Source organism: Salmo trutta, chromosome 8, assembly GCF_901001165.1.
Source record: "Salmo trutta chromosome 8, fSalTru1.1, whole genome shotgun sequence".
Classification (NCBI taxonomy): Eukaryota; Metazoa; Chordata; class Actinopteri; order Salmoniformes; family Salmonidae; genus Salmo; species Salmo trutta.
In genome coordinates, this window is record NC_042964.1 from 23410924 (window position 1) to 23432663 (window position 21740).

Genomic DNA, 21740 nt, shown 5'->3' on the forward strand with positions numbered 1-21740 from the left:
CCTCCAGAATCTTCACAAGGTCCTTTGCTGTTGTTCTGGGATTGATTTGCACTTTTCGCACCAAAGTACGTTCATCTCTAGGAGACAGAATGCTTCTCCTTCCTGAGTGGTATGACGGCTGCATGGTCCCATGGTGTTTATACTTGCGTGCTATTGTTTGTACAGATAAACGTGGTTCCTTCAGGCGTTTGGAAATTGAGGTCAACAATTTATTTTCTGAGGTCTTGGCTGATTTCTTTTCATTTTCCCATGATGTCAAGCAAAGAGGCACTGTTTGAAGGTAGGCCTTGAAATACATCCACAGGTACACCTCCAACTGACTCAAATGATGTAAATTAGCCTATCAGAAGCTTCTAAAGCCATGACATAATTTTCTGGAATAACCCAAGCTGTTTAAAGGCAGTCAATTTACTGTATGCAAACTTCTGACCAACTGGAATTGTGATACAGTGGATTATAAGTGAAATAATCTGTCTGTAAAGAATTGTTGAAAAAATTACTTGTGTCATGCAGAAAGTAGATTTCCTAACCGACTTGCCAAAACTATAGTTTGTTAACAAGAAATTTGTGGAGTGGTTGAAAAACGAGATTTAATGACTTCTACCTAAGTGTATGTAAACTTCCGACTTCAACTGTACATGTTACTATCTATTATCCAGTCTAACTTGGTATCGTTGTAGAGCAACGTGCGTGTGTGTGTGTGTGTTAGTCTCACTTTGTATCGTTGTAGAGCAGGACCATGTAACAGTCTGAGCGAGGTGCGTAGACGTAGAGGAAGAGAGACAGGTAGACTACTACAGCCAGTGTGAGGAGCAGCACCTTGACGGACATGCACGTCCTCACAAACACCACCACACCTAGCATAGCCAGCAGGCAGCAGTACAGGTAATACTGTAGGGAGAGGGGAGGGGATATGGACAGACAGACAGACACAGATGGGAGAGAGAGAGAGAAGAGAAAAATATATTGATATTACTAATTACCGATAATAGGCCCAAGTGTAGTTTTATGCACTGTGTGACAAGTGTATCCATTACACTACATGCGGTTTGATTGATTGGTTGATTGGTACTTACAGGGACGGTGTACAGGTTGAGGTTCTGTAGTTGTGATGTGTTGTACGAGTTGGAGGTACAGTCGTTTCCAGGTAGAAAGAACTGGGGGGTGAAAAACACAATGGGTCAAAGTGTGTGTTTATCTGTCAGAGTTTGTGCCAATGTACGTGGATTCATATATTTGTGTGTGTGTGTGTGTGTGTGCTGACTCACAAAGTTCAGTATGGCCATAAGCAAGGTGATGAGTAGACAAAGGCAGACCAGCAGTAAACGTGCCGCCGGCCTTGTGGCCACTCCTTGCGACAGCGACGTCACCCACTGAAGACTGAGAGGGATTTTAGAGCACCATTTCTAAAAACACCCACACAAAAAATACCTGGTTAGAACACTCAAACAGTGGAAATGTTCAAGAGAAACATGCAGCTAGGGTTGAGCCGTCGTTAGGGTTAGGTTTAGTGTTACCTTGAGGTATCCAGTGCAGACCACAGAGAGCAGCAACACTAGAACAGGGAAGGTGACACCATACGACACAGCCATGTGAAAGTTTCTGAGAGAGAGAATGAGAGAAAGAGCGAGAGCAATGAAATTAATTCTCAATTTCTCTCCATTCGATCCTCAGGCCCTCTACACCTTTTCCCCTCTCTCCTTTTATCTGGATGTTGTTTGTGGTTGATGCTCACAGTAAGTGCAAAACTCAAATTCCTTTTTTCTTTCGTTCTCTGCTCCATTTGCATGATTTTGCATTGTGATGTTGGCATTTGCATCAAAACAGTAGTATGTGTTTTTGTGTGTGCATAATGTGCGTTGAAAGGTTTTTGTACCTCCCGCACACGGGATACTCACTTCTGGGAGACGAGCATTTGGACAGTAAACAGAGACACGAAGATGACAGCCATGCAGCCTACTGACTGGTGTAGACCTTTGACCTCTGAGAGACGAAACTGCAAAACACACACAACAGACAACACCATTAGCCTATATCATTACACAGACAACACACAACCCTATAATACCAAACACAACTCAGATATAACCACCACTAATAAATTAGGTACACCCACTAGCGGTTCTGGGGGGGGGGCAGGGGGGGCCAGTGCCCCTGTGACAACAACTTTGGACCCCCTTGTGGCCCCCCTAAATGTGGAGCATGAAATAATTTTGACATAAAATTTTTGCTATCGTTCTTTTTTTACATCCGTTATTAGATAGTGGCAACGCGGAAAGCTAATTTAACCCACCCATTTTCTAGAGGGACGGCTTTAGGCGGAACACAACAGTATCGTACCACATGCAAAACGATATGACAACAATAACGTCTAATGTAACTGGCCCCTCTAACAGTACAACTGGCCCCAGCTTGGCCCCCCCAGTTGAAATGGTCTAGAACCGCCACTGGGTACACCACCATTACATCAGATACACTGAACTAATACAACAGTCAGTCATAATAGGTTTGGAAATGTCATGTCATTAATATAGCTGTCAGTGCTGCCGAAACTGCAATCAACTTTGACAGAAGGGGGTCCGCCCTATGTTCCCTCAGCCCTGTGTTCCCTCAGGATTCAATGAACCAATTCCAATCAAAATTGGCTCAAATGCTTATTGTTGTAATGTAGAAAATGCTGATTATTTCATGTAAGGATATGGGACCTACTGAACATGTTCAATCACTACGACCTTGACCTTTTGTCAATATTACAGCTGCCCGCATTGCATTCCATGAAGAAGAAAAAAATGGATCTCAGCATCTACTCAATACATTTATATAATGATTGGATCAAATGTGTCAACTCAAATATTGAATCACTGGTGACGACATGAAGTTGGAAATTGGCTCTTCCTCTCATTTGGTTTGACGACCCCTGGTTTAGAAGTTAGAACTGAGGGAGCATGGGGCTGAGGAAACATAGGGCTGAGGGAGCATGGGGCTGAGGAAACATAGGGCTGAGGGAACATGGGGCTGAGGAAACATAGGGCTGAGGGAGCATGGGGCTGAGGAAACATAGGGCTGTGGGAACAGACATGGGCTGCGTTTCAAATTCATAAAAGACACACCCTCGTCCACTTATCCTTGCCTTATGCCCTTAGGGGGAATCCCCGTGGCCATATTTGTCGTCGGTCCAAATGATTAGCCAAGCAAGGGAAGTTTGCAACATAAGCCCCTCAGCCGTCGTTTTTAATGGAGTTTGCGAGTGTACAATTATGTTCACTTCGGGGCCTGAAACGCCCCATAATTCAATTCGCGATGATTGTACATCCGCTAAGAAAAATCTGCCAAAACTTAAAACCTCAACATCAATATGGAATCAACATACAAGTGTAAGTAAAAACTATTGTAAATAAGTTACAAATTGTGCTACTAAAGGACAAACACGTCTCGTAAAAGTAATGATGTTTTTGTTTGGTTAGCTTTTGGAAATTGTAGAAATCAAACATTTTCCTTCTTCAAAAGTTCCAGCTAAGCAGGCTAACGTTAGGTAGCTAATTAATTTGCTAGCTATCATACAGTAGGCATATATTAATAATTATATAGTTAATATAAGTAGACATGCAATCATAATTGACTGTAGCGCATATAAAGCACCCACAAGCTACCGGTGGTTGAAAACACAATCATCGCGGGATGACGAATTTCGGTCCATTTAAAAATCTTTCCTTCCTCCCTCGCCCCTTGCCCTGCAAGTGTATACTCGTCAGACGTCATGATACGTCATCAGAAGTGTCCACTTCATTTGAGGGCTGAGGGGAGAGGGTGTGTCTGTAAAGTGTTTGAAATGCACCCATGGTCCTGACAGATGAGATATTAGCCAAACGGGACCTGTATTGGCATCAGGGCTAGTGATTTGGCAGTCCGTACATTTTATTTTTGAAGTGAAACCAGACCTCTCCTTAACCAGTTTCAACTGAGATTGTTCATTATGAACTGTACTTGCTAGCTTAGTTCGTTGCAAGCTTGGTTAGCTCGTTGCTCGCTAGCTTGATAAAACAGTTCTGGCAATATAATTTTTGTCAGATAGCTATTGTACAGTCAGCCCTTTGTCTAAATTGATCCTCATACAATAACCAAACGATTGGATAAACAAATAATTTGTGGGTTCTATATAGAACTGCAAAGCAGCCTTATTCTTAGGAGTGTACTGTTATACCAGACCGATCACAACATACAACACAGACATTAACACCACACTTCAAAAGACAAATACAACACACAGACATGTCACAAAACATAACTATTACACAGCAAATGAAAAACAGCAGCATAAAAACTCCCACCTGTTTCTCCAGCTTTAGGTCATTGAATAACAGCGTGAAGCAGTTCAGCTTCTTTTCTCTCCGCCTGTGATAGATAGAATAAGAGAAGAGAGGAGACAGATAGTAGAGAAAATAACAGAAAACTACAGAAAGATCTTACAGCTATGGAAAAACACTTACCCTGCAGCGTCTATAGTATCTAACGACCCTCTTATGTCATCGTCCAGGACCTGACTGGTACTAAGGAGGGATTATTTTGATTAATTATTTAAAATTACACTTATACAACAATTGGAAAATAATTTAAAGTAAAATAGAAAAGCTGGTTTACCTGTTGGAATCGGTCTGAGTAGGTGGTCTATCCTACAAACAAACACACCCACACAGTCAACAAAACACACACAAATCAAATATTATTTGTCACATGTGCCAAATACAACAGGTGTAGACCTTACAGTGAAATGCTTACTTACTAGCACTTAACATTTATTTTTCTTAACTTCATTGTTGGTTAAGAAAGTATTAACTAAAATAAACTGAAGTAAAATAAACAAAAATTAAGAAATTAGGGGGTCAATGCAAAAAGTCCGGTCTTATGGCTTGGGGTAGAAGCTGTTAAGAAGCCTTTTGAACCTAGACTTGGCGCTCCGGTACCGCTTGCCGTGCAGTAGCAGAGAGAACAGTCTATGACTAGGGTGGCTGGAGTCTGACATTTTTTAGGGCCTTCCTCTGACACCGCCTGGTATAGAGGTCCTGGATGGCAGGCAGCTTAGCCCCACTGATGTACTGGGCAGTACGCACTACCCTCTGTTCCCATACTAGGTGGTGATGCAACCAGTCAGGATTCTCTCGATGGTGCAGCTGTAGAACTTGAGGATCTGAGGAACCATGCCAAATCTTTTCATTCTCCTGGGGGGGAAAAGGTGTTGTTGTGCCCTCTTCATGGCTATCTTTGTGTGTTTGGCCCATGATAGTTTGTTGGTGATGTGGACACCAAGGAACTTGAAGCTCTCAACCTGCTCCACTACAGTCCCGTCGATGAGAATGGGGGCGTGCTTGGTCCTCCTTTACCTGTAGTCTACGATCATCTCCTTTGTATCAATCACATTGACGGAGAGGTTGTTATTATGGCACCACACTACCAGGTCTCTGACCTTCTCCCTATAGGCCGTCTCATCGTTGTCAGTGATGAGGCCTACCACGGTTGTGTCGTCGTTAAACTTAATGATAGTGTTGGAGTCATGCTTGGCGATGCAGTCATGGGTGAACAGGGAGTCCTAGGGTCCTTTGCTTAGTGATGAACTTTGAGGGCACTATGGTGTTGAACGCTGAGCTGTAGTCAATGAATAGCATTCTCACATAGGTGTTCCTTTTGTCCAGTTGGGAAAGGGCAGTGTGTTTTTGTGCAATAGAGATTGCGTCATCTGTGGATCTAAAAGGGGGGCTATGTAAATTGGAGTGGGTCTAGGGTTTCTGGGAATGTTGTTGACGTGAGCCATGACCAGCCTTTCAAAGCACTTCATGGCTACAGATGTCAGTGCTACAGGTCGGTAGTCATTTAGGCAGGTAACTTTGGTGTTCTTGGGCACAGGGACTGCGGTGGTCTGCTTGAAAGATGTTGGTATTACAGACTCGGTCAGGGACAGGTTGAAAATGTCAGTGAAGACACTTGCCAGTTGGTCAGCGCATGCTCGCAGTACACGTCTTGGTAATCCATCTGGCCCTGCGGCCTTGTGAATGTTGACCTGTTTAAAGGTCTTACTCACATCGGCTACGGAGTGTGAGATCTCAGTCGTCCGGAACACCTGCTGCTCTCATGCATGCTTCAGTATTGCTTGCCTCGAAGTGAGCATAGAAGTAATTTAGCTTGTCTGGTAGGCTCGTGTCACTGGGCAGCTCGCGGCTGTGCTTTCCTTTGTAGTCCGTAATAGTTTGCAAGCCCTGCCACAACTGACGGGTGTCGAAGCCGGTGTAGTACGATTCAATCTTAGTCCTGTATTGACGCTTTTCCTGTTTGATGGTTCGTCGGAGGGCATAGCGGAATTTCTTATAAGCGTCCAGGTTAGAGTCCCGCTCCTTGAAAGCGGCAGCTCTACCCTTTAGCTCAGTGCGGATGTTGCCTGTAATCCATGGCTTCTGGTTGGGGTATGTTCGTACGGTCACTGTGGGGACGACGTCATCGATGCACTCATTGATGAAGCCAGTGACTGATGTGGTATACTCCTCAATGCCATCGGAAGAATTCCGGAACATATTCCAGTCTGTGCTAGCAAACAGTCCTGTAGCTTAGCATCTGCGTCATCTGACCCCTTCCGTATTGTGCAAGTCACTGGTACTTCCTGCTTTAGTCTTTTCTTGTAAGCAGGAGGATAGAGTTATGGTCAGATTTGCCAAATGGAGGGTGAGCTTTGTACGCGTCTCTGTGTGTTTCATAAAGGTGGTCTAGTGTTTTTTCCCTCTGATTATAACACACACACTGTAATCAGTCTGTGTGTAGCTGGTGTAGAGAGTCAGGCGCAGGACAGCAGATATGAGTAATCAACGTATTTACTCAGGTATTCAGAAAATACAACACAATATACCGAGCCCACAATAACAGACCATATACAAGACAAACAATTACTCACAAACAAACATGGGGGAACAGAGGGTTAAATAATGAACAAGTAATTGGGGAATTGAAATCAGGTGTGTAAGACAAAGACAAAACAAGTGGACAATGAAAAGTGGATCGGCGATGGCTAGAAGGCCGGTGACGTCGACCGCCGCCCGAACAAGGCGAGGGGCCAACTTCGGCGGAAGTCGTGAAAGCACACACAATGTTCAAGTTCACTCTGAATATATAAGATTAACTCTGACAATATTGAAAGATTGACAGAAGAGAAAAAAAGAGAAAAAAAAGACTTTCGTGAACATTGTTAGGGTTGCTAAGGCAATATGGTCATGAAAGGCATAAGAATGAGTGGGAGAAAGATTTAGGGTGTCTGTATTTGTGAAAGTATGTCATGCATGTGTGTGTAATAGGAGAAGGTAGAAGGGACTAACATGGTCATGTTCATTAGGGCACACAATGGTAAATGTTTTAAAATGTGTGTTTCTTGTTGGACAAGTCCAGGTCAGTTTCCTTCCATTTGGTGCCTAATGACCCTGGTATGTTACTTAGGAATATGATTGGGTGGGATGGGATACGGGGTGTGTGTTTGTGAAAGTTTGTCATGCATGTTGGCATGATTGTGTGTGAATGGCATAAGTGTCGATCAGCGTTGAGTGCGTGTGTGTATACGTGTCTGAGTGAACAGAGAAGGTAGGCGGGTTTAACAGGTACATTACTCACTGCGGATAGCTGTGATTGGTTCGTGCTGGCGCAGGTCGGGTTGATTGGCAGCTGGGTGGGTGTGGCCTCAGGGTTGCTGAGGTCAGAGAATGGACAGATGGTCTGCCAGGACTGCAGGTACTGAGACATCCTCACTGAGGCTCGCTGCTTATGACCACTGACCGTCAGGATGTTTGTCTGGAACACATGCAAACATCAGGGATGCAGGCATGCACACTAGGGCAGACCCCATTTAGTCGACTGGTCGATAGGCTGTTCGTCGACAGAAATGTTATTAGCCGAACAGTCAAAAATATATACAGTATATCTTTCTTTTTTTTGGCACATGAGGCACCTGTCTGATTCACGCCTGTCTCAGTGGACAAATCCATCGGAGGCCGCGGGGATGGCACACCAGTATCACCAGTAGTACATTACCGTTAATTCTCATAATTTTGAATCTACAATGTTTGTTTGGTTATGGTAATTTCTGTTAATGCATTCAGTATATTGTTATTACAGACTTTTACCGTTCTCATTGTCAGAGTGGACACGTTGTTTGCGGACCACACAACCTTTAGGCTACACTTGTGAGGAACAAGTTTTAGTTTAATTCATCCATTTGGGAATTGACAATTTATTAATTGTCGTTTGTTTGTAGCCCTCCTGGCAATGTCGAGTAAGGACACGCACCTGATTATAGGCTAGGCTACCTGGCCTGCGCACAAATGTAGGCCTATAAATGTGCCCATATGGGGATCTGATAGTATTTCTGATTGTCTTAACTCACCACCACTGTGGAACTTCTCAAAGTAATTTTTTCTTCACCTCAAACAGCAAGTAAACAAAGACTGTTTTTACATCCATTGAGAATGACAATAGTTCCTCAATGTAGCCTATTTGAAAAATCTTTCCAGCTCTCTTTCGATAGAGTGAAATGGGGAGAAAAATGTAATGCTCTGATCCGGTGGAAACCTCATAAAAAAAGGCCTAACTGATTACTTCTCTCTTGCGAAAATAGCCTACAGCTATGTCTTTCTGGAGCTCACTGGAGCGGAAACTCTGAGAGGCCAGAATATTTAATACAACGTTTGCTAGCACAGCTTCAACCCCAGTTAGTTTATAGGATATTTATTTTTATCAGGATATTTTCTACCTGCAGGTGGCAATGTTTTTATTTGTTGGCTTTATGTAGACTATTTTACATAGTTGGAAATGGCAATAGAAGTTACTTTTAGAATTTATATTTTGAGATATGAAGACTTTGTTCTAAATTAAATTGAACTGTTCCATGAAAATGTGCATATAAAAATCATAACCGGCACACAGATTGGTAGAAATGGTAAGATAAATTGCCACTCCAAATGGAAAAGGTTGCCGACCCCTGGTGTAACCTATTAGGAACGTAACAGCAGAATCTGCGAAGGCCCGCAGCAACAGGAGGAAGAGAGTCGGGAACAAGTATTTTTTCTTCTGGTTAGGCTTGATCTCTGGCTCCCTCCAGTCATTTGTGTGTCTTATTAATGATATAATCACTCTGCACACACACACACAAACGTCAGGGATGCACGCACGCACACACACATCAGTGATGCATGCACACACACACACATATGCAGAAACATGTACACACACATCATTTTTGTACAGGTGCAGGCATCTAAGAGAATTTAAACGCGTACATACACACACACACACACACACACACACAGATACAAGGACAGGCTTTCTAAAACATGCACATTGCACACACCTTTTCCTTCCTCTTAGAGGTGGTGTCTTCCTTATGGGGGTCGATCACCAGGTAGGTTTTCCTCCCCTTTAGCAGAGCATCCCGGCTTCCCCCGTCAGTGTCCTCCATTTGGTACACCCCAGCTAAGTGTCCCAGTGTCTCCTCTGTGATGTGGACACGCCTTGGGTGGGAAACATTGCAAATAGAAATGTAATGAATAGAACTGGCACAATTCCTTATTCTGCATGGCAAACAATCATATTTGTTTTACCTAAGGTGTTTCTATCTGATTGATCTTTTAAATTGTGCCCTGCCTCATGAACACACACTTGCAGAAAGTATATTTGCATAAAGATATCACACACAAACATAATAACACATGTATAACACGTCTATTACACATTTACAATAGTTTATAACATGTGTCATCTTATTACACATTTATAACACAGATTATAACACAAGCACATGCATTTTCTGGTTCCTTACCCTGGCATGCCCCCAGACTCCATATGGTTGGCCAGGGTCACGTCATGTGACCAGACGTCATACTGCCACTTCTGTAGACCAATCACGCCACAGAGAACGTTGCCGGAGTGCACACCCACTCTCATACTGATCTCCACACCAGTAGCCTCCCGTAGTTTACTACAGAGATATGACATGGTTATAACAATCAGCCAGGACCTCAAACCAATGTCATTGTCACGGTTGTTGTAAGAGACGGACCAAAGCGCAGCGTTTGTTGAGTTTCACATATTTATTTAAAGTGAAACTTCTTCAACCAAAACAATAAACAAGCAACATAACGTGACTACGTGGTAAAACAAGCACCAACACAAACAATATCCCACCAACACAAGCGGGAGAAATGGCTACCTAAATATGATCCCCAATTAGAGGCAACGATTACCAGCTGCCTCTAATTGGGAACCATACAAAACACCAACATAGAAATATTGAACTAGAACACCCCCTAGTCACGCCCTGACCTACTACACCATAGAGAACCAAGTGCTCTCTATGGTCAGGGCGTGACAGTACCCCCCCCCCCAAAGGTGCGGACTCCGGCCGCAAAACCTGAAACAAATGGGGAGGGTAGGGGGGGTGACTAGTGTCGGTGGCGGCTCCGGTGCGGGTCGTAGCCCCCGCCCAGACCCCGGATCTGGCCATGGCGCTGGGCTGAACGCCGTACCTGGACTGGGCATCAGCGCAGAGGAAGGCTCCGGCCTTGGAGCGGTACTGGATGCCATGCCTGGACTGGGCACCGGCGCAGAGGAGGGCTCCGGCCATGGAGCTGGGTTGGACGCCGTGCCTGGACTGGGCACCGGCGCAGAGGAAGGCTCAGGCCCTGGAGCGGGACTGGACACCGTGCCTGGACTGAGCACTGGCGCAGAGGAAGGCTCCTGCCAAGGAGCGGGACTGGACGCCGTGCCTGGACTGGGCATCGGCGCAGAGGAAGGCTCCGGCCATGGCACCGGCGCAGGAAGCTCCGGGCCGTGGACCGTCACTGGAAGCTCCGGACCGTTGACCGTCACTGGAGGCGCCGGGCCGTTGACCGTCACTGGAAGCTCCGGGCCGTTGACCGTCACTGGAAGCTCCGGGCCGATGACCGTCACTGGAAGCTCCGGGCCGATGACCGTCACTGGAAGCTCCGGGCCGATGACCGTCACTGGAAGCTCCGGGCCGATGACCGTCACTGGAAGCTCCGGGCCGATGACCGTCACTGGAAGCTCCGGACTGTGAACCGTCACTGGAAGCTCCGGACTGTGAACCGTCACTGGAAGCTCCGGACTGTGAACCGTCACTGGAAGCTCCGGACTGTGAACCGTCACTGGAGGTTCCGGGCTGTAGAGGCGCACTGGAGGCTTAGTGCGTGGAACCGGCACAGGACATGCCGGGCTGGAGAGGCGCACTGGAGGCCTGGTGCGTGGAGCCGGCACAGGTGGCACCGGACTAGTGACACGCACTTCAGGGCAAGTGCAGGGAGCTGGCACAGGACGTCCTGGACTGGGGAGGCACACTGGAGGCCTGGTGCGTGGAGCCGGCACAGGTGGCACCAGACTGGTGACACACACTTCAGGGCGAGTGCGGGGAGCTGGCACAGATGGCACCAGACTGATGACCCGCTCTTCGGGGCGAGTGCGAGGAACCGCCACAAGCTGGGGAGGCGCACTGGTGGCCTGGTGCGTGGAGCCGGCACAGATGGCACCGGACTGATGACACGCTCTTCAGCACGCCTGCGCTGCAGCCTACTCCTCGCCAACATCATTCTCCGATATCCCTCCTCACATTGCTCCATCGACTCCTAGGCGGGCTCTGGCTCTCTCCTTGGGTCGACCGACCACTTCTCTATCGCCTCCCTGACGGTCTCTGGCTCTTCCCTTTGCTCAGCCGCCAGCTCCATGTGCCCCCCCCCCCAAAAAAAACAATCTTGGGGTTTCTGTGGCCGCGATCCCCGGCGTTGTTGCTGTCCTTCCATGCTCCTTTGCAACTCCCGCCAAGGAAGGATCTCATGTCCTCCCATGATCTCTTCCCAGGTCCAACTCACTTTTCCCACCGTTGCACACTGCTTGGTCCTTGTTTGGTGGGATATTCTGTCACGGTTGTTGTAAGAGACGGACCAAGGAACAGCGTTTGTTGAGTTCCACATATTTATTTAAAGTGAAACTTCTTCAACCAAAACAATAAACAAGCAACATACCGTCACTACGTGGTGAAACAAGCACCAACACAAACAATATCCCACCAACACATTTGGGAGAAATGGCTACCTAAATATGATCCCCAATTAGAGGCAATGATTACCAGCTGCCTCTAATTGGGAACCATACAAAACACCAACATAGAAATATTGAACTAGAACACCCCCTAGTCACGCCCTGACCTACTACACCATAGAGAACCAAGGGCTCTCTATGGTCAGGGCGTGACAGTCATACAAATTATGTTCAACTATTTTTGCATTAAATCATATTTATGGCAGCATCACAAGGTGATATGTCAGAAATATATCTAAATGTAATAAAGTAGATAAGCACATGTAATTGAGATTAATCATTGAAATATTTACATGTTATCATAAAACGATATACATTTATATAATAATCTGTATAGGCAATTCACTAAAGGGATTCTCAGAGGTGACCCACATGGAGTTGATTGACACATATTGAATGACAATTAGATGCAGATAAAGAAGAGCGAATTATATATGAGTGGCGATGGAGCCGTGATTCAATTATTGATTGATTGATTGGCAGACTGACTTGATTGCCGTGCACATGTCGAGTCCCATCTGAACACAGTTCCTGGCGTGGGCTGGGATGGGGTCTGGCAGACCCGACACACAGTAGTAACAATCACCCAGGATCTTTATACGCAAACACTCGTTCTTCTGGAGAGAGAGAGGGGGAGAAGGGTGGATGGGTATAGGGAGAGAGGAGGGAGGAGAGAGAGAGAGAGAGACAATAATAGTCAAGTTGTCTCAGTAAATTTGCACTACATCATAAGGATCCATTGACCTGTAGTTGAGATATTGTGTTGAGAGAATCTCTAGCTAGCCAAAACATCCATCCCAGGGCAAGGTGATGGGAAAGGTGACTGACTGATTGGTTAAGGGAAGCTCTCACCTTGGCAATGTCATCGAACCTGCCGAAGAGCTTATTGAGGACTCCCACCAGCTCCTCAGGAGAACAGGTACTGGCCAGCTTAGTAAACCCCACAATGTCAGCATACAGAATACTAGAGAGGGAAGGACACAACAGGGATGGTAGTGACCAGGTATAGACCCTGGGTTAGGTCTGCTTTAGCCCTCTCAGACAAAACCTGGAAGTTAACAAAAGTCCTCAAGATCTAGGATCAGGCCCCCTCTTTCCGTGTAATCTTATTTATTATGATTATATAACATAAAACTGTTCCTAGATCAGCATTCTTACTCTGAGACACTTTATGAATACTGGCCCAGGTCTCAGACAAGGTAATATTCATCACATCAAATAACATTTTATTGGTCACATACACATATTTGGCAGATGTTATTGCAGAGGTAGCGAAATGCTTGTGTTCCTAGCTCCAACAATGCAGTAGTATCTAACAATTCACAACGATACACACAAATCTAAAAGTAAAAGAGTGGAATTAAGAAATATCTAAATATTATATTGAGCAATGTCGGAGTGGCATTGACTAAAATACAGTAGAATAGAATATAGTATATACATATGAGATGAGTAAAGCAATATGTAAACATTATTTAAACATTACTAAAGTGACTAGTGTTCAATTCTTAAAGTGGCCATTTATTCCAAGTCTATATATATTTAGGGCAGCAGCCTCTAAGGTGCAGGGTTGCGTAACTGGTTGGAAGCCAGCTAGTGATGGCTATTTAACAGTAATGTTATGTATTGTGTTGTGTGTATAAGCGCACATTTCCTCACCTGACATCTTTGTGTTGCCGGATGTACAGACTGTGAAAGTTCTGTCCTTTCTCTTTATTCTCCGACAGTCGTTTGATGATCTCCGTCTTCAGCTCCATGGCGATATAGCGTGGCAACACAGACAGGAGGAGGTGTTCCTGTTGTCAAGGGGAGGGTCATAAGGAGAGTTTGTGTGTTCATTGATTAAATGATCAAACTATTGACTTACAGTAGCAGACTGTTTGCATGCAGGTCATAAAGGTGGGCATCTATGACTGAAAGCTCTCCTGGAAGAGGATGCCCTTTGATGGCCTCTGAGGGGATTGATTAATAGGACTATAGAATTTTATTGAGTTGAGTTGAACTGAACCGAATTGAACTGAACAAGTTTAATTGATTCAGCTACCTGCTGGTGTTTTTGTATGTCCCTCTGGGAGCGCATGGCGCTGAACCTCTCTTTCTTCTTACTGGACTTCCTGTGGGCATGCTCAGTCAGCCACAGGTGAAACATTCCCACACAGTTCACACACAAAAACAACACAGCATTGGCCACCAGCTGTCAGGGAGGGAGAGCGGGGAGGAGGGGGAGAGAGAGACGTTTTTATATATAAAAAAAAAAATGTAACCAGGCAAGTCAATTAAGATCAAATTCTTATTTGCAATGAGGGAGTGGCGAGAGGGAGGGAAAGAGGGGGGAGAGGTTATAGGGGGGAGGGGTTGGGTGAGTAGTTGAGAGAGTAGGAAATGGAGGGAGGGGGAGTGTGAAAGGTAGAGTGGAGAGGTCGACAGGGAGAGAAGATAAGGAGAGAGAGATAGAGGGATGGGGGAAACAAAGGGAGAAAGGACAGAGCAGCATAGCAGGTGTGGTTCTTACTTATCACTGTTCAGTAAAACAACAGAATCGCCATGTCGCACCATGCTGAACTTAGACACACAAACAATATAGGAAACAGTGTTTTGTGGACTGTGCTAGCGTACACAGTGTCCTGGTGAATTTGAATAGGGATGCTATCAGACGATGCAAATGTGTATGTGAGTGTGTCTGTGTGCTTACTGTAACTCATTCTTTCGTTCTCTGCAGCTCATTTGCAAGAGTTTGCCTGTGACCTTTCCATTTGCAGCACATTTAGTGTGGGTGTTTCTTTCATACTACGGCACCGAGCTGAGACAAACCAAGCTCTACTGTGCTGGACTTCATGGGTACACAACCCTTAAAGTTGCTGGAACCAAATCCACAATGACAATATATAAAGAAAATATCTGATTTGCGTCGGCACAATAGTGTGAATAGGGTGTCTGTGTGTCTGTGTCTATCTATGTGTGTGTGTGTGTCTATCTATGTCCATGTGTGTGTCTATCTATGTTTATGTGTGTGTCTATCTATGTTTATGTGTGTGTCTATCTATGTCTATGTGTGTGTCTATCTATGTTTATGTGTGTGTCTATCTATGTCTATGTGTGTGTCTATCTATGTCTATGTGTGTGTCTGTGTCTATCTATGTGTGTGTTTGTGTGTCTATGTCTATCTATGTGTGTGTTTGTGTGTCTATCTATGTCTATGTGTGTCTATCTATGTCTATGTGTGTGTCTATCTATGTTTATGTGTGTGTCTATCTATGTCTATGTGTGTGTCTATCTATGTCTATGTGTGTGTCTATCTATGTCTATGTTTGTGTCTGTGTCTATCTATGTGTGTGTTTGTGTGCCTATGTCTATCTATGTGTGTGTTTGTGTGTCTATCTATGTGTGTGTTTGTGTGTCTATCTATGTCTATGTGTGTGTCTATCTATGTCTATGTGTGTGTCTATTTATGTCTATGTGTGTGTCTATCTATGTTTATGTGTGTGTCTATCTACACTACCGTTCAAAAGTTTGGGGTCACTTAGAAATGTCCTTGTTTTTGAAAAAAAAACAATTTTTTTGTCCATTGGCAATTTGTCGCATGGAATAGCCTTCACTTCTCAGAACAAGAATAGACTAACGAGTTTCAGAAGAAAGTTATTTGTTTCTGGCCATTTCAAGCCTGTAATTGAACCCACAAATGCTGATGCTCCAGATACTCAACTAGTCTAAAGAAGGCCAGTTTATTGCTTCTTTAATCAGAACAACAGCTTCCAGCTGTGCTAACATAATTGCAAAAGGGTTTTCTAATGATCGTTTAGCCTTTTAAAATGATAAACTTGGGTTAGATAACACAACGTGCCGTTGGAACACAGGAGTGATGGTTGCTGATAATGGGCCTCTGTACGCCTATGTAGATATTCCATAAAAAATCTGCCATTTCCAGCTACAATAGCCATTAACAATGAACAATGTCTACACTGTATTTCTGATAAATTTGATGTTATTTTAAAGACAAAAAATGTTGTTTTCCTTCAAAAAACAAGGACATTTCTAAGTGATCCCAAACTTTTGAACGGTAGTGTATGTCTACGTGTGTCTATCTATGTCTATGTGTCTATCTATCTATCTATCTATCTATCTATCTATCTATCTATCTATCTATCTATCTATCTATCTATCTATCTATCTATCTATCTATCTATCTATCTATCTATCTCTGTGTGTGTGTGTGTGTGTGTGTGTGTGTGTGTGTGTGTGTGTGTGTGTGTGTGTGTGTGTGTGTGTGTGTGTGTGAGCGCTACTATGTTTCTTTTACCTGCACTGCCAGGTCTGGCGTGTTAGGCCTGGTGACGGGAACGTAGACACTGATGATGATGATGTGTGACACACTGGTCCCTATACCCACCATCAGAGCCCAGGCTAGGGACAGGGGCAGCACCGTGTACACACACAGAGACAGGAAGAGGAAGAACGCAACCTGTAAAGGGAGGAAGGGAGGGAAAGAGAGAGAGAGAGAGACAGTGAAGGAAAGTTTGATAAACCGCATGGACAGAAATGGAATTCATATAAAGATACATTTAATACACAAGACCTCGAACCAGAGAGACAGAGCTCCTCCACATCGCCTCGCCACAGCTAGCCACGTCTTAGAATAAGTGCTGATCTAGGATCAGTTTTCCCTTTTAGATTATAATCAATAAGATTACATGGACAGGGAGGACCTGATCTGAGATCAGCACACGCACATTAAGACGCTTTGTGAATACAGGCCCTGACCTGCTCCTCCCCCCTCATTAATTCTCCACCCCATCCCTATCTTTGACCTGCTCCTCACCCCACCCCCTACCCTTCCAACCCGTCACTCAGCCCGGCCCCTTCTCCTGTCTGACCTGTTCCCATGCGGTGACGGGTCCTCCGGTGAAGGTGAAGACTATAGCTGTGACATACAGGGCCCCCCAGAGGCAAAGTGACAGCGCTCCCCCACAGCGCCTCACCACGGCCAGCCAGGGCAGGGCCACCAGCAGGGCTGTGCTCAAACACAGCACCACACAGACCACGGACAGGGCCCCTACATGGACACTGATGTTCTGGAGAGCGGGAGAGAGAGAGAGCGAGAGGGAGTTAAACACCGCAACATACACCACACTGATACTCTGGAGAGGAAGTGCAAAAGGGAGAGAGATAGAAGGGGGGAGGGGGAAGAGAAGGGAGAAGAGAAAATTGAGAAGGTTGAAAATGGTTAATAGTTTGTTAATTCAATTATAAATATATCTAGAATGCAATACAGCGACTCAACCCTTAATTTACCTCCCCATCCTCCTAGCTCTTACCCCTGGCTACGGTACACCCTCCACACATCCTCCTAGCTCTTACCCCTGGCTACGGTACACCCTCCACACATCCTCCTAGCTCTTACCCCTGGCTACGGTACACCCTCCACACATCCTCCTAGCTCTTACCCCTGGCTACGGTACACCCTCCACACATCCTCCTAGCTCTTACCCCTGGCTACGGTACACCCTCCACACATCCTCCTTCCCCCCAGCTCTTTCACCCTGCGTGTGACTGGGATGAGATTGATTATAGCCCCAGAGTCCATACTCCTTCCCCTCTACCTCCCCTCCTACCCCTCCATCTCCCCCTCTATCCCCTACATCCCCCCCACCTCTTTCAGCCTTCCGGTAGTTGGTATAAGGATGATGATAGCCACACAGAAGCCCATGGCCAGCAACAGTCCAGGGAGCATGGCTGGTGTCTCCTCTAGGCACCTTATGAGAGAAGGGTTTATTTCAATAAAGGCAACATAACATTGGTATCAATAGCATCGGAGGCTAAATGATTTGATACAATTGACGGTTTCCACAAATGTGAAGAATAAGCACACACTGGAATTATGCAACAAACAATACACATTTAAAATGCATGTTTAGTTCAGAGCCGTGGTGTCGTGGTAACATTCCACGGCATATGTCACATGTACTACTTTCCACCGGAGACAGGGGATCAATCCCTGTGTCCACTGTTTCTCCCACTTGTCCGTCTCACTCCTTTATTTCTTGCTGTTTGAATAAAATAAAATGTAAAAAATACCTACAAAATAAATGAAAATAATTCAAATACAGTTTTAAAAGGTAAAAATCATACAGACCTTATGAAGGCCTTGTGTACTGCTCTGTAGCAGCAGCACACCCCCTCTGCTACATTCCTCTGTGAGGGCGGTCTACCGTCGTCTTCACCCCCCTCCCTGACGTTCGGGGTGTCGTCCCATGTGATGTCGGGCGCAGGGGCCAATTGGTTGAGAGGGACTGAAGTTTCCGATCTGGAAGTGGAAGTGTCGTCGGACGGGAGGTCGGGGGTTGTGTAGTTGTCGTGGTTACGTCTGCAGAGGGTTGTTGTGGAGTCCATCATGGCCAGATCAGAGTTGTGATTGTGTGGGTTTGTTTTTAATTTAAAGGCATCAGTACTCTTTTTGTCCGAAGAATCTTCACCATTGACTTTGCCGCTATCATCTAAGTTATCATAAGTGTCAGTGGTCGTTTTAGCGCTATCATTATCAGAGTCATTGCTGGATTTTGTGCTGTCATTCATCAAAGTGTCTGTTTTAATGTCAGTGCCATGGTTACCAGTGCTTGCAGTGGACGGGAACTCCGGAGATTCTTGGAAAGACGATTGGGCCTTGAGTGGTTCCGAGGCTAGCTCCACTTTAGCCACGCCCACCTCTATGTAGACCCGAGGCTCACTGTGCGCTGATTGGCTCTCGGAATCACCGTTGACCTCATCTCCGAAGTTATCACATTGAGTCCTGATGTCATTCATTTTTGCTGTGATGTCATTCTTTTGTGTTATGTCGTCACCGTACTCATCTTCTTTTGCAATCGGATGTTCATTGTCTGTTGTGCTGCTGGTCAAATCCTTCAGCTCCATGCTTGTGTCTTGCCCATCTCCCCTGTCTCCTCCCCTGTCTCCCATGCCTCCCCCATCTCCCCCACCAGCAAACCCACTACCAGTCCTGTGGATGTCTCCCGTTCTGTTTCCCCCAATCACCAAGTATCCCTCAGGGTCGTCCTGCATGGTACTTTAGTGCTTATCTCTATGTCCTTGTTGTCAGTGAAAGGCGACTGAAGGACAAACAAAAGACAAAGTCACTGTATAGTCCCTTCAGGTCCTCTGGATAGTTCTAAGACATGCTACAAGCACAATGCCGTCTTCCTTGGATGACTGTAAGTCCATATGGAAATGCAGGAATGTTTCACTGTCAAAACGGATAAAAATGAAAAGTAACTTCAAAACCCACACATAATCCTCAGTGTTAAGTCATGCTAAACACTACTGCTAACCAGACCATAATTCTTTTACCACTTATGCTACCCACATATGCTAAAGCTAACCACTTGTTATTTATGCTAACCAAGCCATAATGCTAACCACCAGTTCCCTAAATACAATCCTTTCTCTTCTCCAATAAAGAATTGTACTGGAAAGCTTACATTTTTTTAAATGTTAGACTAACCCCTTATGCTAAACCAGGACATAACAACTACTGCCCTAAACACAGCCTTTCTCTTCTTCAACCAAGTAATAAATGAGGCTGTTTGGTTGACTGCTGTCAGTCAGGTTTTTACATTACATGTTTCCCAGTCAGTCATTTCCCTATTGTGTTAAACAAGTTCTGCTAGATGAAGGTGTTTCCTCATTCACTCTGATGACAGGGGTGAAGTTTTCATAAGGTACAGAAATGCAAAACTGACCAAAGATCAGTGTTTAGGGGCAACTCCACCCTGCTACACCCACTGATGACTCCACTAATGCAGACCTGGGTTCAAGTAGCATTTTAAATCATGCTTGATTGACCTTGCCGGCCGTATTGGACCAATAGACTAGTCCCAAATCTGTAAACCCCACCCAGAGCAAATGCTTGAAGTGTGTGAAAGATTTCAAATAGTAGTTTTAATCCATGTCTATTCTGACGCACCCTGTCCTCCTCCCTGTTGGTCTGTGGCATGATAATGACACACCCCTAGCAATTATCATGACACTCATTCATGTCTTCTTTCTCTCTCTCTATCTCAAAGAGCAATATGTGAATGAGGAGAATTCTAAACAAATGAATAAAAACTATATTCAACTGCATTTCAAATGATATGTAACACAAATTAATAAAACTGCATTTCCACATTTCAAATAATATTTAGGTCTACATAACTGTTTACAAATGGGTACAGATGAAGGATCTTAATTTGATCACCCTGAATTTACGAAAGGTACATCAACCCCTACAAAAATGCTAATTAATTATAATCCACATAATAATTCACATATCCTGTTGCTGCAGGATTATTTTTCCTGCTGTTGCAAACTGGCTCAAATTAAGATCCTTTATCTGAATCTCCCAGTCTCAGTTATTAGTGTTGTGACACTAGGCTACACTACATTCTTAGAAAAAAAGGTGCTATCTAGAACCTAAAATGGTTCTTCGGCTGTCCCCATAGGAGATCCCTTTGAATAACCCCTTTTTGTTCCAGGTAGAAACCTTTAAGGTTCCATGAAGAACCCTTTTCACAGAGGAAACACTTTCCAAGGTTCTCTTATGAGGACAGCTGAAGAGCCCTTTTGAAACCCTTTTTTCTAAGAGTGTAGGAAGATAGCACACACGGTTGAATTACTTTGATACAAAAATCACAGCTATCAGTAACAAAACAAAAAGTCAAAACCAGTAACCTACCTTGTTTTTCAAGTTGTTTTATGTTAGTCTGGCTGACTATTGCTTGCTCTCCCCCTCTCTTTTTCTCTCTCCCTCCTTCTTCCTCTCTGTTGCTCTCTGTATCGCTCACAGGTCCATCTCTCATTTTCCCATCCTCCTTTTTTATGACCTTTTTATGTTTTCCTCCTCCACCTCCTCTACCCTTTCGCTCTTTCCTTCTCTTTCTATCTGTTCGATTGATTTGAAACCCAACACACATCAACACATCTGAACTGAAACCATGATAATTTGAACATCAATTTAATTCACAGCTGTATAATATCACATCCGTGATTTAAAGCCACACTATGTAATTTGAACAACAACAAAACAGCAGCCTGCTCTTGGTTTGCTATAAAACTGAGTTTATAAACGATATTCAATGAGATATACTGCTCAAAAAATTTCAGAGTGGGGCTTTTGGGCAAATAAGTGTGTGTGTGTATGGTTGCATCCCAAATTGACCCTGGTCAAAAGTAGTGTACTATAAAGGGAATAGGTTACCATTTAGGACGCAACTTATGTATGCACAGACAAGTGCGCATGTGTGTTACAATGAAAAGTCCCTGCGCCAGCTATGCAAATACACTGAGGTAAACATAGATGAACGAGAGAGACGGAAGGGAGAGAGGGAGGGCAAGGGGAGAGACATGAGAGAGGAAGGAGAGAATGCGGGGATAAGAGAGCAAGGGGAGAGAGAGTGCAAAGGGAGAGGAGAGAGAGGAGGGAGAAAGGAAGGGAAGAGAAGGAGGGAGAAAGAGGAGAGAGTGATGGCAGAGGAAGAGAGGAGTTTCGGCTTTCCATGGTGACATCATTAAGCAGTAAATTGGTTAACAGACCAATAACAAAGAGAGTTTCAAACCTATCTGCCAATAAAAGCTAGTTT

General features: G+C 44.7%; 1 protein-coding gene across 5 annotated transcripts in view; it reads right to left on the bottom strand.

The window, feature by feature from the left end:
* Positions 1–21740, bottom strand: part of LOC115198537 (adenylate cyclase type 4) — a 33708-nt gene that overhangs the window by 11554 nt on the left and 414 nt on the right. For 2 of the 5 annotated variants that reach the window (XM_029760529.1, XM_029760532.1), the window contains 19 exons: positions 18263–19366; positions 17780–17882; positions 17004–17201; positions 16430–16591; positions 14177–14326; positions 13792–13928; positions 12985–13096; positions 12622–12749; positions 9842–10000; positions 9374–9533; positions 7642–7818; positions 4639–4670; positions 4488–4547; positions 4329–4392; positions 1899–1996; positions 1518–1602; positions 1269–1406; positions 1077–1157; positions 716–891 (listed from right to left, as the gene is read on the bottom strand). In XM_029760529.1, coding sequence (XP_029616389.1) covers positions 716–891; positions 1077–1157; positions 1269–1406; positions 1518–1602; positions 1899–1996; positions 4329–4392; positions 4488–4547; positions 4639–4670; positions 7642–7818; positions 9374–9533; positions 9842–10000; positions 12622–12749; positions 12985–13096; positions 13792–13928; positions 14177–14326; positions 16430–16591; positions 17004–17201; positions 17780–17882; positions 18263–19185 — 3143 coding nt within the window. In that variant the 5' untranslated portion in view covers positions 19186–19366. Of the gene's footprint in view, positions 1–715; positions 892–1076; positions 1158–1268; positions 1407–1517; positions 1603–1898; positions 1997–4328; positions 4393–4487; positions 4548–4638; positions 4671–7641; positions 7819–9373; positions 9534–9841; positions 10001–12621; positions 12750–12984; positions 13097–13791; positions 13929–14176; positions 14327–16429; positions 16592–17003; positions 17202–17779; positions 17883–18262; positions 19765–20836; positions 21472–21740 lie in introns of those variants that run through there. The other 3 variants (XM_029760531.1, XM_029760534.1, XM_029760533.1) reach the window with 3 other exon arrangements.